The sequence below is a fragment of the Strix uralensis genome, unplaced genomic scaffold (genome assembly GCF_047716275.1).
Source record: "Strix uralensis isolate ZFMK-TIS-50842 unplaced genomic scaffold, bStrUra1 scaffold_446, whole genome shotgun sequence".
NCBI lineage: Eukaryota > Metazoa > Chordata > Aves > Strigiformes > Strigidae > Strix > Strix uralensis.
The window spans coordinates 1,810-20,647 of record NW_027437040.1 but is presented as its reverse complement, the minus strand read 5'-3'; the positions used below and the strand labels follow the sequence as shown (position 1 = coordinate 20,647).

General features: G+C 63.6%; 1 protein-coding gene across 1 annotated transcript in view; it reads right to left on the bottom strand.

Moving 5' to 3' along the window:
* Window positions 1-15,317, bottom strand: part of LOC141938939 (retinal guanylyl cyclase 1-like) — a 28,336-nt gene extending 13,019 nt beyond the window's left edge. The window contains exons 1-11 of the mRNA XM_074857968.1: window positions 13,012-15,317; window positions 11,167-11,468; window positions 9,784-10,138; window positions 8,544-8,628; window positions 8,316-8,412; window positions 6,844-6,948; window positions 6,488-6,571; window positions 6,068-6,148; window positions 3,871-4,047; window positions 1,678-1,834; window positions 839-988 (exon numbers count right to left, since the gene is read on the bottom strand). Coding sequence (XP_074714069.1) covers window positions 839-988; window positions 1,678-1,834; window positions 3,871-4,047; window positions 6,068-6,148; window positions 6,488-6,571; window positions 6,844-6,948; window positions 8,316-8,412; window positions 8,544-8,628; window positions 9,784-10,138; window positions 11,167-11,468; window positions 13,012-15,214 — 3,796 coding nt within the window. The 5' untranslated portion in view covers window positions 15,215-15,317. The remainder of the gene's footprint in view (window positions 1-838; window positions 989-1,677; window positions 1,835-3,870; window positions 4,048-6,067; window positions 6,149-6,487; window positions 6,572-6,843; window positions 6,949-8,315; window positions 8,413-8,543; window positions 8,629-9,783; window positions 10,139-11,166; window positions 11,469-13,011) is intronic.
* Window positions 15,318-18,838: the final 3,521 nt, after the last annotated feature.

Sequence of the window (18,838 nt, the reverse complement as noted above, 5' to 3'; positions counted from 1 at the left end):
GGAGATATTCAGGGGTCCTGGAGATGTTGGGGGGGGGACCCTGGAGGTGTTTGGGGGGGTCCTGGAGATGTTTGGGAGGTCCTGGAGATGTTTGGGGAGTCCTGGAGGTGTTTGGGGGGTCCTGGAGATGTTTGGGGGGTCCTGGAGATGTTTGGGGCACCCTGGAGGTATTTGGGGGTGTCCTGGGGATGTTTGGGGGGTCCTGGAGATGTTTGGGGGGTCCTGGAGATGTTGGGGGTGTCCTGGGGATGTTTCGGGGGTCCTGGAGATGTTTGGGGGGTCCTGGAGACGTTGGGGGTGTCCTGGGGATGTTTCGGGGGTCCTGGAGATGTTTGGGGGGTCCTAGAGGTGCTTGGGGGGTCCTGGAGATGTTTGGGAGGTCCTGGAGATGTTTGGGGGGGTCCTGCAGATGTTTGGGGGGTCCTGGAGATGTTTAGGGGGTCCTAGAGGTGTTTGGGGGGGTCCTGGAGATATTTGGGGGTCCTGGAGATCTTGGGGGCACCCTGGAGATGTTTGGGGGGTCCTAGAGGTGCTTGGGGGGTCCTGGAGATGTTTGGGGGGGTCCTGGAGATCTTGGGGGGACCCTGGAGATATTTGGGGGGTCCTAGAGGTGCTTGGGGGTCCTGGAGATACTTGGGGGGGTCCTGGAGATGTTTGGGGGGGTCCTAGGGGATCCCAGGGATGTCAGGGGGTCAGTTGGGGGGCCAGGGGGTATTTTCGGGGGGCCTGGGAGGGGCTTGGGGAGCCCTAAATGGGCTACAGGGGGGCAGAGGACTGCTGGCGTTGGTTACTGGTGGCACTGGGAGGGGTTACTGGTGGCACTGGGGGGGGGCGGTACCTTCGGGGGCCAATCCCAGCATGCAGTAGGGGCCGCCGCGGCAGATCACCTCCTGCATGATGATGCCGATGCTGTAAATGTCCCCTCGGAAGGAGCCGCGACGTTCCAGCACCGCGTCCCGCAGCAGCTCCGGCGCCGTCCACAGCCGCTCTGCGGGGCGGGGCCACGCTCGGACACGCCCCCTCCCCGCCACAGGCCACGCCCCCTCAGCCCAGGCCACGCCTCCTCGCCTCACCAGGCCACGTCCCCTCACCCACAGGCCACACACCCCCATCCCCAGGCCACGTCCAACATCCTCAGGCCACGCCCCCTCACCCCAGGCCACGCCCCCTTATCTAACCCACGCTCACTAATCCTCAGGCCACGCCCCCTCACTCCCAGGCCACGCCTCCTCATCCCCAGACCACACCCCCTCACCCCCAGGCCACACCTCCTCACCTTCCCAGGCCACACGCATCATCCCAGGCCACGCCCCCTCGCCCCAGGCCACGCCCCCACCCCAGGCCACGCCCCTCATCCAATCCACGCCCCCTCATCCCCCAGACCACGCCCCCTCACCCCAGGCCACGCCCCTCCGCCGTGTCCCCCACCCCACCCCCTGGCTGGTGACACCCAGGCGACGGTGTGGCCACGCCCCCAGCGCGTCCAGGCCACGCCCCCAGGTGCTAAGCCACACCCACCACAGGGAAGGCCCCACCCCCAGGCACCGAAGCTCCACCCTCAGCCAATAGCCCCCACCTCCCACCCCACGGCAAGCCCTGCCCCTGATCACTGGCCACGCCCACACCCAGGAGACCACGCCCCCATCCGTAGGCCCCGCCCCCAAGCCCCGCCCTCACCCTGTGCCCGGGGCGTGGAGGGCGTCACCCGCTGGGTCTCCAGCAGCTCGTTGTAGCCGTGGTCCGTGACCTTGAGGACGAAGCGCCCGTCCACGACGCAATTGCGGGACTTGAGGCGCCCGTGGACGACGTCGCGGTGGTGCAGGTACCTCATGCCCTGGGGGGGGACACAGCCACCGCGGGGCAACGCCGCGTCACTGGCCCGTGGCCACCGCCGGGGCGGGAGGCGGCCACCGAGACCGCCGTGGGAAATGTCATGGCCGCCACTGTGGCTACTGCTGCGGTTGTCGCTACTGTCATGGCCACCACCATGGTCAACGCCACCATGGCCAACATCATGGTCACCACAATGGATGCCACCATCATGGCTACTACAATGGCCACCACCATCATGGCTACTGCCGTGGCCATCACTACCATCGTGGCCACCTCCATGGCCACCACCTTCATGGCCAACATCACCATGGTCAACATCATGGCTACTGCCCTGGACATCCCTACCATCATGGCCACCACAATGGCTACCACCTCCATGGCCACCATCATGGCTACTGCCATGGCAATCACTACCATCATGGCCACCTCCACGGCCACCACTACCATGGCCAACATCATGGCTGCTGCCATGGCTGCTGCTGTGGCCATTGCTACCGTCATGACCACCACCATGGCCACCACCATGGCCACCACCATCATGGATACCACCATGGCCACCACCATGGCCACTCCATGGCCAACATCATGGCTGCTACCATGGCTACTGCTGTGGCCATCACTACCATCATGGCCACCTCCAGTCACAACCATCATGGCCAACTTCATGGCTACTGCTGTGGCCATCACTACCATCATGGCCACCTCCATGGCCAATGTCATGGCCACCTCCATGGCCACCACCATCATGGCCACCACCATGGCCAACATCATGGCTGCCACTGTGGCTACTGCTGTGGCCATCATGGCCAACATCATGGCTGCCACTGTGGCTACTGCTGTGACCATCAGTACTGTCATGGCCACCACCGTGGCCAACAGCATGTCTACTGCCAAGGCAACCACCAGCATGGCCACCACCATGGCTACTGCCATGGCCATCACTACCATCATGGCCACCACCAAGATCATCATGATGACCACCAGCACCATCATGGCCACCGCCAAGGTCATCCCTATGGCCACCAGCACCCCCACAGCCACCAGACCACCATGGCCACCACCAAGGTCATCCCCGTGGCAACCACCACCATGGCCACTAGCACCACTATGGCCACCACCAATATCATCCCCATGGCCACCAGCACCCCCACATCCACCACCACCACCATGGCCACCACCAAGGTCACCACCATGGCCACCACCACAGCCACTACCACCACCATGGCCACCCCAAGCCCATCCCCATGGCCACCACCACCATAGCCACCACCAAGGTCATCATGATGGCCGCCACCACCACCATGGCCACCACCAAGGCCATCCCCATGGCCACCAGCATCCCCACATCCACCACCACCACCATGGCCACCCCAAGCCCATCCTCATGGCCACCACCACCACCATGGCCACTACCATGGTCATCCCCATGGCCACCAGCACCCCCACAGTCACTAGAACCACCATGGCCACCACCAACATCATCCCCATGGCCACCAGCAACCCCACAGCCACCACCACCACCACCATGGCCACCCCAAGCCCATCCCCATGGCCACCACCACCACCATGGCCACTACCATGGTCATCCCCATGGCCACCAGCACCCTCACAGCCACCAGCACTCCCATGGCCACCACCAAGGTCACCACCATGGCCACCCCCACAGCCACTACCACCACCATGGCCACCCCAAGCCCATCCCCATGGCCACCACCACCATAGCCACCACCAAGGTCATCATGATGGCCGCCACCACCACCATGGCCACCACCAAGCCCATCCCCATGGCCACCACCACCATGGCCACACCAAGCCCATCCCCATGGCCACCACTGCCATGGCCACCACCACCATCATCCCCATGGCCACCCAGCACCCCCACAGCCACCAGCACTCCCATGGCCACCACCAAGGTCACCACCATGGCCACCACCACAGCTACCACCATCACCCCCAACCCATCCCTAAGGCCACCCCCCCGCCTCCTCTCCCACCCCCCCCCACTTGCTGCCCCTCCCCCGCCCCCCCTCCCCCCACCTTGATGAGGTCGATGAGGAGGGAGGACTTGAACATCCAGTCGAGCTTCATGTCCTCGTTGCGCAGCAGATCCTCCAGGCTGCCGCGGGAGCAGTGCTCGGCCACGATGGCGAAGATCCCGCAGTCGTGGAAGAAGCCCAGGAAGAGGTTGACGTTCTCGTGCCGCAGGTCCCGCAGCTGGCCCCGCCCAGGAGACACGTGAGACAGGGACCACTGGTGGCCACCACCAGCCCTGACTCCCCACCATGGATTGGTGATGGTGCCCCCCCCACCTCTCCCTGCCCTGGACTGGTGGTAGCCCCCTTATGCCCTGGTGACCACCCTCATGGCTTGGTGGTTGTCCCCCATAGCTTGGTGGCCCCCCATGGCTTGGTGGTGGTCCCACCCCACGGTCTGGTGGCCCCCCCATGACCTGGTGGTTGTCCCTCCCATGGCTTGGTGGCCCCCCATGGTCTGGTGGCCACCCCATGAGCTGGTGACCACCCTCATGGCTTGATGGTGGCCCCCCATGGCTTGGTGGTGGTCTCCCCATGGTCTGGTGGCCCCCCCAGGACCTGGTGACCACTCCCATAGCCTGGTGGTGGCCCCCCCATGACCTAGTGGTGGTTGCCCCCATGGCTTGGTGGCCTCCCATGGCTTGGTGGTGGCCCCACATGGACTGGTGGTGACCCCCCCCATGGCTTGGTGGTGGTCTCCCCATGGTCTGGTAGCCCCCCCATGGCCTGGTGGTGGCTCCCCCATGACCTGGTGGTGGTTCCCCCCATGGCTTGGTGGTGGCCTCCAATGGCCTGGTGGTGGCCCCCCATGGCCTGGTGGTGGCCCCCCCACGGCTTGGTGGTGGTCTCCCCACAGTCTGGTGGCCCCCTCATAGACTGGTGGTGGCCCCCATGGCCTAGTGTTGTCCTACCATGGCCTGGTGTTGACCCTCATGACCCAGCATTGTCCCCAAGGCCCAGTGGTGTCCCCATGACCTAACATTTCCCCCCCTGACCCAACGTTGTCCTCATGGTCCATCAATGTCCCCTATGACCTAGTGGTGTCCCCATGACCCATCAATGTCCCCCATGACCCAGTGGTGTCCCCATGGCTCAACGTTGTCCCCATGACCCATCAATGTCCCCCATGACCCAGTGGTGTCCTCATGACCCAACGTTGCCCCATGACCCATCAATGTCCCTCATGACCCAACATTGTCCCCATGACCCAGTGGTGTCCCCATGGCTCAATCTTGTCCCCATGACCCATCAATGTCCCTCATGACCCAACATTGTCCCCATGACCCAGTGGTGTCCCCATGGCTCAATCTTGTCCCCATGACCCATCAATGTCCCTCATGACCCAACATTGTCCCCATGACCCATCAATGTCCCTCATGACCCACTGGTGTCCTCATGACCCAACGTTGCCCCATGACCCATCAATGTCACCCATGACCCAACATTGTCCCCATGACCCATCAATGTCCCCCATGGCCCAGTGGTGTCCCCATGGCTCAATCTCGTCCCCATGACCCATCAATGTCCCTCATGACCCAACACTGTCCTCATGACCCATCAATGTCCCCCATGACCCAACATTGTCCCCATCATCCATCAATGTCCCCTATGACCTAGTGGTGTCCTCATGATCCATCAATGTCCCCCATGACCCAACGTTGTCCCCATGGCCCATCAATGTCCCCTATGACCTAGTGGTGTCCTCATGATCCATCAATGTCCCTCATGACCCAACGTTGCCCCATGACCCATCAATGTCCCCCATGACCCGTCAATGTCCCCCATGACCCAATGTTGCGCCATGACCCATCAATGTCCCTCATGACCCAGAGGTGTCCTCATGACCCAACATTGCCCCATGACACATCAATGTCCCTCATGACCCAACATTGTCCCCATGACCCATCAATGTCCCTCATGACCCAACACTGTCCCCATGACCCATCAATGTCCCTCATGACCCAACATTGTCCCCATGGCCCATCAATGTCCCCTATGACCTAGTGGTGTCCTCATGATCCATCAATGTCCCTCATGACCCAACGTTGCCCCATGACCCATCAATGTCCCCCATGACCCAGTGGTGTCCTCATGACCCAACATTGTCTCCATGCCCCATCAATGTCCCCCATGACCCAACGTTGTCCCCCTGACCCAGCCGTGTCCCCCCTGACCCGCTGGTGTCCCCAAGGCCCCCTCACCTTGCAGAAGGCCAACTTGGTGGCCGGTTTCACCTCACTGTGCTCATCTCCGGGGAACTTCTTCAGCCAGACCCAGTCACCCTGGGGGGGCAGAGGGGTGAGGTCCGAGCACCCCCAGAACCAGCCCCACTCCGAGGCCCCGGGGACACGCAGAGACACCGTGGTGGGGGGGACACTCCTCGTGTGTCCCCTCCCCCGCTGTCCCCATGTCCCCAACCCAACACACAACCCTCCTAGAAGCCACTGGAGAATCCTCATCCGTTCATCCAAAAGCCACTCGCGGCCCTTTTTTTTTTTTGCCCCGGTTGAGGCCATTTTGGGGGGGACACACAGGGTGGTGGGGGAGGTGTGCAGGATGGGGTAGAGCAAGAGGACCAATTTTGGGGTGAAACGGTGGGTTTTTTGGTGCTTCCAACTTACCTGCACGGAGGCGACAAGGCTCTGCTGGTTAAACAAAAGGAGGAGGAGGGGGAGGTGGCTGTTGCCCTTCGAGTTGTCATTTCCCTACGGGAAAGGGCGGGAGGCAGCTGTCAATCATGGCCTTGGAGCTGTCAATCATCCAGCCGGGATGTGGAGTGGGGGGGGTGGGGCGTTGGGGTGAAACCACCTCACCCCCCCGCCCCCCAAAACTAGTGGTGGAGGAGGGTGGCCCGGCCTTGTCGCCCCCGGAGGTGGGGGTGTGGGTTTTGGGGTGACGGGGAGGGAAAAATGGGGAGGGGGGACAGGGTGGGGACACACATTTTGGGGTGGGGGGGACACACATGGGGCCATCTTACCTCCATAACGGCCACGTTGGTGTTGTCGGGGCCCGCGGTGACGCTCTTGATGCTCTTGGTGTCCCCCCCGCTGCGGCCGGCCAGGCTGGTACGGCTGCCCTCCACCTGCGGCGCGGGGACAGGGCGGGGGGGGGGCACCCATGGGGGTGTGGCACCCCAGGGGACATGTCACCATGGGGATCCATCAGCCATGGGGACATGTCAACCATGGGGACACGCCAGCTGGTGGAGCTTCTCCCCAGGCAGAACCTGGCACTGGGGGAGACCTCAGGCCATGGGGACATGTCACCCATGGGGACACACCTCAGGCTGTGGGGACATGTCACCCATGGGGACACATCACCTATGGGGACACACCTCAGGCCATGAGGACATGTCACCCATGAGGACACATCACCCATGAGGACACATCACCCATGGGGACCCATCACACATGAGGACACGTCACCCATGGGGACATGTCACCTATGGGGACACACCTCAGGCCACAGGGACACTTCACCCGTGGGGACATGTCATCCATGAAGACATGTCACCCATGGGGACACACCTCAGGCCATGAGGACATCTGACCCATGAGGACACGTCACCCATTGGGACCCATCACCCATAGGGACCCATCACCCATGAGGACACATCACCCATAAGGACGCGTCACCCATGGGGACCCATCACACATGGGGACACATCACCCATGGGGACATGTCACCTATGGGGACACACCTCAGGCCACAGGGACACGTCACCCATGGGGACACACCTCAGGCCATGAGGACACGTCACCCATGAGGACACATCACCCATGAGGACACCTCACCCATGGGGACACATCACCCATGGGGACACACCTCAGGCCATGAGGACATGTCACCCATGAGGACACATCACCCATAAGGACACGTCACCCATGGGGACATGTCACCCATGAGGACACGTCACCCATGAGGACACATCACCCATGGGGACCCATCACACATGAGGACACGTCACCCATGGGGACATGTCACCTATGGGGACACACCTCAGGCCACAGGGACACGTCACCCATGGGGACACACCTCAGGCCATGAGGACACGTCACCCATGAGGACACGTCACCCATGGGAACACGTCACCCATGGGGACAAACCTCAGGCCATGAGGACATGTCACCCATGAGGACATGTCACCCATGGGAACACGTCACCCATGGGGACAAACCTCAGGCCATGAGGACACCTGACCCATGAGGACACATCACCCATGGGGACCCATCACCCATGGGGACACATCACTCATGGGGACCCACCTCAGCCCATGAGGACACGTCACCCATGGGGTCCCACCAGCCCACTGTTCTCCTCCCCAGACCAAGACTGCCCACGGCGCAGCCTTCAGGCCACGACATCTCCTTTCTGGGCCACCTCTGGGGCCACCGAGCCCCCGTAGCCCCTGTGGCCACCTCAGAAGTGTCCCCTGCCCCCACCCCTCACCTGTCTGCTGCTCTGGGTGTTGATGAAGGTCAAGTCCTCCATGGTGAGGATGATCTTGTTGGGGCCCTTCATCAGCTGGGCCTGCTGGATGCGGCGCCTGCAGGGAGGGGCCACGGAAGCTGCTGAGGTGCCCCCCACCCCCCCCCACCACCCCCCAGGGACCCTGTAGCACCCTGAGGTCCCCCCTGCACCCCTCCAGCACCCCATGGAGGGTGGGGGGGCACCCACCTGATGAAGCAGGCGAGGGCGGCGCCCGCCGCGGCGAGGGCGGAGATGAGGAGGAACATGAGGAGGAGGAAGGTGGCGTCTACCCCTGGGCCGGAGAGAGGAGGGGGTCAAGGGGTGGGCGTGGCCCAGAGGAGCCACCCCGGGGCCTCCCGTGGTCACCCATGGCTACCCAGGAATCTGTGGTCACCGATGGCCACCCATGGTCACCCGTGGCCACCTATGATGGCTTGTGGTCATGGATGGCCACCTATGGTCAGCCATGGCCACCTATGATGGCTTGTGGTCATGGATGCCCACCAAGGTCATCCGTGGCCACTTCCAGTCAGCCATGGCCACCTGTGGCTGCTTGTGGTCATGGATGCCCACCATGGTCACCCATGGCCACCTATGGTCAGCCATGGCCACCTCTGGTCACCCATGGCCACCTCCAGTCACCTATGTCCACCTGTGACTGCTTATGGTCATGGATGACCACCATGGTCACCTGTGGCCACCTCCAGTCAGTCATGGCCACCTATGATGGCTTGTGGTCACAGATGCCCACCAAGGTCACCCATGGCCACCTCCAGTCAGCCATGGCCACCTCAGTCAGCCATGGCCACCTGTGACAGCTTATGGCCATGAATGTCCACCAAAGTCACCCGTGGCCACCTCTGTTCACCCATGCCCACCATGGTCACCCATGGCCACCTATGGTCACCCATGGCCACCTCCAGTCACCTATGTCCACCTGTGACTGCTTATGGCCATGGATGACTACCTAGGTCACCCGTGGCCACCTCCAGTCAGTCATGGCCACCTGTGACTGCGTGCGGTCAGGGATGCCCATCAAGGTCACCCATGGCCACCTCTGGTCACCTGTGGCCACCTCCACTCAGCCATGGCCACCTGTGACTGCTTATGGTCATGGATGCCCACCATGGACATTTGTGGCCACCTCTGGTCAGCCATGGCCATCTCCAGTGACTGCTTATGGTCATAGAGGCCCACCATGATCACTGGTGGCCACCTCTGGTCAACCATGGCCACCTCCAGTCACCCATGGCCACCCGTGACTACTTATGGTCATGGAAGCCCACCACGGTCTCTGTAGATGCCCACCCACCCATAGTGGTTGCGTGGGTGAATGGGCCACCTGGCCAGACAGCTCAGGTGCCCACATGGGGCCACCTGGTCACCCGTGGGGGTAGCCAGACCACCGAACCGAGGTGGGGAAGGGACCACGGCCACGCCCACTCACCCCCGTTGCAGATGGACCCCGAGTCAAACCAGCACCCGGCATCGGTGCCGGGGCTGGACCCGCGGGGCCAGTGGACGCTGTGGCCACGGTAGCTCAACACCCGCGTGCCCGGCTCTAGCCCGTAGACCGGCCACAACTGGTCGCCGTTGCCGTCCGTGTCCAGGACCACGTAGGGGACGGTGACGGCCCCGCCCTCGGTGACGGCCAATGGCTGGCAGAAGCCCTCCAGGTGGAAGGCGCGGGCGTGGGCGGCCACGCTGGTGCCCATCACCCACCGGCCCGTTTGCCGCGTGGCTTCCACCGCTGTGGCCAGGAAGCGGATGGAGTTGTAGATGGTGGCGAAGAGGGGGTGGACCTGGGGGGGGGGCGGGTGAGAAAAGTGGGGGGGGGGATGACGAGGACACCCCCAGGTCAACACCGTGGCCGTGGCCACCTCCACTCAAGCCTGTTGGCCGTGGCTACCTCCACCCAAGGCTGTTGGCCATGGTCATCTCTACTCAACGTCTACTTTCACCCAACGCCCGTTGGCTACCGATGACTCCGCCCAACTCCCGTTGGCTACCACCACCCCCACCCCGCTCCCACTGGCCCGTGACCATCTCCCTCCAACCCCCACAAGCCACAATCACCTTCACCCATTGGGCCACGCTCTCCACCAGCTGCCCCACCCCACGGCCAACCCGTCAGCCTGATGGCTCCTATTCCCGCCCCACAGATGTGTCCATCACCCCATAGAGGTGGCCCCAACCCCTGGGAGATGCCCCCAACCCCCTGGAGATGCCCCCAACCCCCTCAAGTTGCCTCCAACCCCCTTGAGATGCCCCCAACCCCCTTGGAGTTGCCCCCAACCCTGTGGAGATGCCTCCAGCCCCTTGGAGATGCCCCCAACCCCCTTGGAGATGCCTCCAACCCCCTTGGAGATGCCCCCAACCCCCTGGAGATGCCTCCAACCCCCTTGGAGATGCCTCCAACCCCCTGGAGATGCCCCCAACCCCCTAGAGATGCCCCCAACCCCCTTGGAGATGCCTCCAACCCCCTAGAGATGCCTCCAACCCCCTTGGAGATGCCCCCAACCCCCTGGAGATGCCTCTAATCCCCTGGAGATGCCTCCAACCCCCTAGAAATGCCTCAAAACACCTTGAGGTGCCCCCAACCCCTTGGAGACTCCTCCAACACCCTGGAGATGCCCTCAACCTGCTGAAGATGCCTGCAACCCCCTGGAGATGCCTCCAACCATCTTGGAGATGCCCCCAACCACCTTGAAGATGCCCCCAACCCCCCGAAGATGGTCCCAACCCCCTTGGGATGCCCCCAATCCCCTGGGAGATGCCTTCAACCCCCTGGAGATGCCCCCAACCCTTTGGAGATACCCCCCCACCCCACCTTCGTGGGGTCGATGTGGGCAGGGATCTCGTAGGCCTCCTTGGCCTGGCTGAGGGCCTCGTGGAAGGTGACGTCGGGCGAGTCCACGGTGACGGTGAGGACGGCGTCGTAGGCCCGGCGCAGCTTGGAGTTGTTGGCCAGGACGGGGTAGGGGAGGTGGTGGAAGGGCAGGGGGAAGGTCAGGGTGTCGTAGGGGATGAAGACGTAGGTGCCGTCGGCCATGCCCAGCTCCTCGGCCTCCTCCAGGAGCACCCGCTGCTCCTCCCCACCCAGCAGCACCGAGTGCATGCACATCACCACCGCTGCGGGGGAGGGGGCGTCACGGGGGGGACACCCCGGCCACCACCACCCCCACCCTGGGCCTGCTGGAGCTCCCCAGCAGACCTTCAGCTGGTGGGTGTGGGGACGTTCCCCACCCAGGCCCACCAGCTCTGGCCTTCGTCCCGCTACCTCCAGCCTCCAGCCCCCTCCTCCATCTCCATCCATCCATGTCCACCATCTCCATCCGCCTCCCTCCACCCACCCATCGCCATCATCTTCATCCACCTTTCCTCCATCCATCCACCCACCCATCCATCCATCTACTCATCTCCACCATCTCCAACCATCCTTCCTCTCCCATCTTCATCATCCTTTCTCCATCCATCCACATCCACCATCTCCATCATCTCCATCTCCACCATCTCCACCCACCCATGTCCACCATCTTCATCCATCTTCACCATCTCCATCCATCCTTCTTCCATCCATCCATGTCCTCCATCTCCATCCATCCATGTCCACCATCTCCACCATCTTCAACCATCCTTCCTCCGTCCATCCATATCCATCTCCATCCATCCACCTCCACCATCTCCACCATTTCCATCATCCTTCTTCCTTCCATCCATCCATGTCCATCTCCACCCACCCATGTCCACCATCTTCATCCACCCTTCCTCCATCCATCCACGTCCATCTCCATCCATCCATGTCCACCATCTCCATCCATCTTCACCATCTCCATCCATCCTTCTTCCATCCATCCATGTCCATCTCCATCTGTCCATGTCCACCATCTTCAACCATCCCTCCTCCATCCACCCACCTCCACCATCTCCATCGTCCTTCCTCCATCCATCCACACCCACCATGTCCACCATCTCCATCCATCCACGTCCATCTTCATCCACTCATCTCCACCATCTCCAACCATCCTTCCTCTCCCATCTTCATCATCCTTTCTCCATCCATCCACATCCACCATCTCCATCATCTCCATCTCCACCATCTCCACCCACTCATGTCTGCCATCTTCAACCATCCTTCCTCCATCCATCCATGTCCATCTTCATCCATCCACCTCCACCATCTCCACCATTTCCATCATCCTTCTTCCTTCCATCCATCCATGTCCATCTCCACCCACCCATGTCCACCATCTCCATCCATCTCCACTATCTCCATCCATCCTTCTTCCATCCATGCATGTCCTCCATCTCCATCCACCCATGTCGACCATCTTCAACCATCCTTCCTCCATCCATCCACGTCCATCTCCATCCATCCATCTCCACCATCTCCATCCACCCATGTCCACCATCTTCAACCATCCTTTCTCCATCCATCCATGTCCATCTCCATCCATCCATCTCCACCATCTCCATCCATCCTTCTTCCATCCATCCATGTCCTCCATCTCCATCCGTCCACGTCCACCATCTTCAACCACCCCTCCTCCATCCATCCATGTCCATCTCCATCCACCCATCTCCACCATCTCCATCATCCTTCCTCTCCCATCTCCCTCCCTCCATCCACACCCCCCTCCCCCCCTTCCTCCCCTCCCCCACCCCACCCCCTTACCCCTGACGCCGTCGGCCATCTGCACCCTCTTCAGAGCCTCGCGGGCCTCCTCCTCCTCAGTCCCGGTGGCCGTGACCACGGTGACGGGCAGCCCCCGAGCCCGCAGGTCCTGCGCCAGGCCCTGCCCCACCTCGCGCCAGAGGTCCTGGGGGGCGGAGACCACGGCCACGTGGGCCCAACGGAAGAACCGAAGGACGACGTGGAGCACCCCGGCGGGTTCCGGCAGGGGGGTGACCAAGGTGTCCAACCCTTCCACGTCACCCAAACAAGCCCAAGAGACCAAGGGCTTGTTCCAAGCGGCTGCCAGTAGCCCGGCAGCTCCGCAAGTAGCCGGGTTGAGGGGTCCCACCAGAGCGGTGGCGTAACGCTCGGCGTTGAGAAGCGCCGTCACGGCCTGGGGGGTCCGACAGGCCTCGGCCACCACCACCGCGTCCCACCAGTAGCCTTTGTTGAGGGTCGGGTCACGGTTGAGACGAGCCACGGCCAAGCGGGAGGCCACCTCGGGCAGAGCCTGGGCTAGGAGGGGGTCACAGGTCCAAGGACCCATCACCCCAACCTTGAAGGTGGCCCCCCATGTTGGGGGTGGGTGGAGGAGGAGGAGGAGGAGGAGCAGGAGGAGGTGGGGAGGCCACCGGGGGTGGTGGGAGAGGCGGAGGAGGAAGGTGGTGGAGGTGGCACCGCGGTGGGAGGGGACGGTGTGGGAGGTGCCACCACCGTGGTGGGAGGTGCCGTCGTGGGAGACGTCGCTGTGGGAGGTGCCATCATGGGAGATGCCACAAGTTTGGGTGACACCATGGGTGTGGGAGATGCCACCACCATGGGAGGTGCCACCACCGTGGGAGATGCCACCAATGTGGGAGGTGTCATCGTGGGAGACGCTGTTGGTTTGGGTGTCACCGTGGCTGTGGGAGATGCCACCACTGCGAGAGATGCCACCACCATAGGAGATGCCACCACCGTGGGAGTTGCCGTCATGGGAGACACTGATGGTTTGGGTGGCACCACGGCTGTGGGAGATGCCACCACCTTGGGAGACGCCACCGTGGGAGGTGCCATCGTGGGAGATGCTGCTGGTTTGGGGGTCACCGTGGCTGTGGGAGATGCCACCACCGTGGGAGATGTCACCACTGTGGGGGTTGTTGTCATGGGAGATGCCACCATGGGAGGTGCCATCGTGGGAGACGCTGCTGGTTTGGGTGACACCATGGCTGTGGGAGATGCCACCAATGGGAGAGATGCCACCACCATGGGAGATGCCACCATGGGAGATGCCACCACCGTGGGAGATGTCACTTTTCTGGGTGATGCCACCACTGTGCAATGTGCTGCCGGTGTGGGAGATGCCACCAGCCTGGGACATGCCGTCACGGGAGATGCCACCACCACAGGAAGTGCCACCACTGTAGGAGACGCTGTCATGGGAGATGCCACCACCACCGGAGATGTCACTCTTCCAGGAGATGTCACCACCATGAGAGATACTGTCACGGGAGATGCCACCACCACAAGAAATGTCATCGGTGTGGGAGATGCCAACGCTGAGGGAGTTGCCACCACGCAAGATGCCACCACCGTGGGCGACAGCGTCACAGGAGGTGTCACCGCAGGAGATGCCACCATGGCAGGAGCCACCATAGCAAAAGTCATCATGGGAGATGCCACCATGGGAGATGCCACCACAGGAGATGCCACCATGGAAGGTGCCACCACAGAAGATGTCACCACAGGAGATGCCACCATGGGAGATGCCACCACAGGAGATGCCACCATGGAAGGTGCCACCACAGGAGATGTCACCATGGGAGATGTCACCATGGAAGGTGCCACGACAGGAGATGTCACCACGGGAGATGCCACCACAGGAGATGCCACCACAGGAGATGCCACCATGGGAGATGTCACCATGGGAGATGCCACCACAGGAGATGCCACCACAGGAGATGTCACCACAGGAGATGTCACCACGGGAGATGTCACCATGGAAGGTGCCACCATAGGAGATGTCACCACAGGAGATGCCACCACAGGAGATGTCACCATGGGAGATGTCACCATGGAAGGTGCCACCACAGGAGATGTCACCACAGGAGATGCCACCACAGGAGATGCCACCATGGGCAAAGCCAGCGTGGAAGGTGCCACCACAGGTCACGTTGTCCCCGGGGTTGGTGCCACCATGGGAGAAGCCACCGCGGGGCCTCATGGTCCAGGGTGGGCTGAGGCCGTTGGGGACGAGTTGGGGGGTTCCTCAGGCCTTGGGGGGGTCACGGCGGGAGGTGACGGGGGGCACTGGGGGGCCCCAGGGGCGTCACCATGGTGGGACTGGGGCCACCACCTGTGAGAGAGGGGGCGTGAGGGGGGGACACGGGTCCCCGGAAGAGGAGGGAGGAGCCGGCCCAGATACACCCCATCCCCCCCCCCCCCCCCTGCTCCCATCATCCCCCGCGGCCTCGTTAATCCCCCGGGGGGTAAAACCGGGATTATCCCGCCCCTCCCCCCAGCGCAGGGCGATGGGGCCACGTGCGGGGCTGGGGGGGGGGAGGGGGGGGCAAAGGTGGGGGTGACATCCGCATCCTGGGTCACCCCCACCCTGAGACACCCCCACACCCCGTGACACCCCCACCCTGTGTCACCCACACTCAGTGTCACCCACACTCAGTGTCACCCCCACCCTGTGTCACCCCCACCCTGTGTCACCCACACTCAGTGTCACCCACACTCAGTGTCACCCCCACCCTGTGTCACCCCCACTCAGTGTCACCCACACTCAGTGTCACCCACACTGTCACCCACACCCAGTGTCACCCACACTCAGTGTCACCCACACTCAGTGTCACCCCCACCCTGTGTCACCCACACTCAGTGTCACCCCCACCCTGTGTCACCCACACTCAGTGTCACCCACACCCTGTGTCACCCCCACTCAGTGTCACCCACACTCAGTGTCACCCCCACCCTGTGTCACCCACACTCAGTGTCACCCACACTCAGTGTCACCCCCACCCTGTGTCACCCCCACTCAGTGTCACCCACACTCAGTGTCACCCACACCCAGTGTCACCCCCACTCAGTGTCACCCCCACCGCGTGACACCCCCACCCCTGTGTGACACACAGTGTGACACCCGCACCCCCCGTGTCACCTGCACCCTGTGACACCCCCCCCCCCACCCCGTAGGACCCCCCCAGTGGGACACCCACACCCCCAGTGTCACCCCCACCCGGTGTCACCCCCCGTGTCCCCGTGCCGGGTGACGGTGCCGGGTCAGGTGGTGCCTTAATCCTCCCCCTCCCCCCCCGGGTTATTTCTGGCACCTTCATCCCCCGCGGCTGGGTCACCCCGTGTGTCGCACCTGCACACGTGTGTGTCGGGACACGGCCCAACATGCACATACGTGTGTCGGAGACATGTCACAGCTGCACACGTGTGTGCTGGGACACGGCCCAACATGCACACGCGTGTGCCAGGACACACATCACAGCTGCACACGTGTGTGCTGGGACACGGCCCAACATGCACATACGTGTGTCGGAGACATGTCACAGCTGCACACGTGTGTGCTGGGACACGGCCCAACATGCACACGCGTGTGCCAGGACACACGTCACAGCTGCACACGTGTGTGCCAGGACACAGCCCAACATGCACACGCGTGTGTTGGAGACATGTCACAGCTGCACACGTGTGTCAGGACACAACCCAACATGCACAGGCGTGTGCCAGGAGACATGTCACAGCTGCACATGCGTGTGCTGGGATACAACCCACACCTGCACATGTGTGTGCCAGGACACGGTCCAACATGCACCCACATGTGCTAGGACACACATCACAGCTGCACACGCGTGTGCTGGGTCATGATCCACAGCTGCACACACATGTCCCAGGACATGCCCCAATATGCACACGCGTGTGTCAGGACACATCACAGCTGCACACGCGTGTGCTGGGATACAACCCACAGCTGCACACGTGTGTGCCGGGGACACATCACAGCTGCACACGCGTGTGTGTTGGGACATGTCACAGCTGCACACGCGTGTCCCAGGACACAGCCCAACATGCACACGCGTGTGCCGGGACACATGTCACTGCTACACACGCGTGTGCAAATGGGAGACGTGTCCCGGCACACGCGTGTGCACCCCCCCCAGCCTCCCCCCAGCCCAGCAGGGCCCCGGGTGTCTGGGAAATGGGAAAGGGGGGAGCGGGGGGGGACCCCAATACCCCATAGGGGGCACCCAGGGGTCGGGGGGGCACCCCAATACCCCATAGGGGGCACCCAGGGGTCGGGGGGGGCACCCTAATACCCCATAGGGGGCACCCAGGGGTCTGGGGGGCACCCCAATACCCCATAGGGGGCACCCAGGGGTCGGGGGGGGCACCCCAGTACCCCATAGGGGGCACCCAGGGGTCAGGGGGGGGCACCCTAATACCCCATAGGGGGCACCCAGGGGTCAGGGGGGGCACCCCAATACCCCATAGGGGGCACCCAGGGGTTGGGGGGGCACCCAATACCCCATAGGGGGCACCCAGGGGTTGGGGGGGGGCACCCCAATACCCCATAGGGGGCACCCAGGGGTCGGGGGGGCACCCCAATACCCCATAGGGGGCACCCAGGGGTCAGGGGGGGGCACCCCAGTACCCCATAGGGGGCACCCAGGGGTCCGGGGGGCACCCCAATACCCCATAGGGGGCACCCAGGGGTCAGGGGGGGGCACCCCAATACCCCATAGGGGGCACCCAGGGGTCAGGGGGGGGCACCCCAGTACCCCATAGGGGGCACCCAGGGGTCCGGGGGGGCACCCCAATACCCCATAGGGGGCACCCAGGGGTCCGGGAGCCCCCGAGGGGATGAGGGGTGGGGGGTGGGGGGGTCCCTTACCTGTTCCCAGGCCCCGGTGGGTGGGGGGGTGCTGCGGGGTGGGGGTGGGGGGGGCCGCTGCCCCCCCGGACGCCGGGTCCCCTCGCGGCGGTTGCCCCCAGGGTGCCCCCGTGGCCACCAGCACCCGTGTGTGGCCACAGCGGGGGGGCGGGGGGGGGCCCTAATCCCCGTCCCCCCCCTCCCCCCCCCGCGTGGGTGTAATCAGCTTAACGGGGGGGGCGGGGGGAGGGGAGGGGAGGGGAGGGGGGGGGCCTTTGGGTGCTGGGAGACGGGACGGCAGCACCCACGGGGGGGCGGGGGGGGGACACGGGTGACAGGGACACACGGGGGTCGTGAGGGGGGGGGTGTCGTGGGGGGGCTCTGGGTGTTCGGGGGGGGGCGGGGGGGGACACGGGGGACATGGGGGGCATGAGGACACGGGGGGGGGGACAAGGGGGGACATGGGGGGGCATGGGGGGACATGAGGACACCGGGGGGGGGGACACGGGGGGGACACGGGGGATATGGGGGGGCGTGGGGGACACAGGGGGGTCACATGGGGACATGGGGGGACATGGGGGGCATGAGGACACCGGGGGGGGGACAAGGGGGGGACACGCGGGAATATGGGGGGGCATGGGGGGACACGGGGCGGGGTCACGGGGGGACATGGGGGGACATGGGGGGCATGAGGACATCGGGGGGGGGACACGCGGGGATATGGGGGGGCATGGGGGACACAGGGGGGTCACATGGGGACATGGGGGGGACATGGGGGGACATGAGGACACCGGGGGGGGGGGACACGGGGGGGGACACGAGTGGGCATGAGGATACGGGGGGGACACGGGGGGGGGGACACGGGGACACACACACGGGGACTTTGGGGACATTTCTGCAGAAATTGGCTCTGGTCCGCCCCCCCCCGCTTCCCCCCCGCAGCCCCAAAACCGCCGCTTTCAG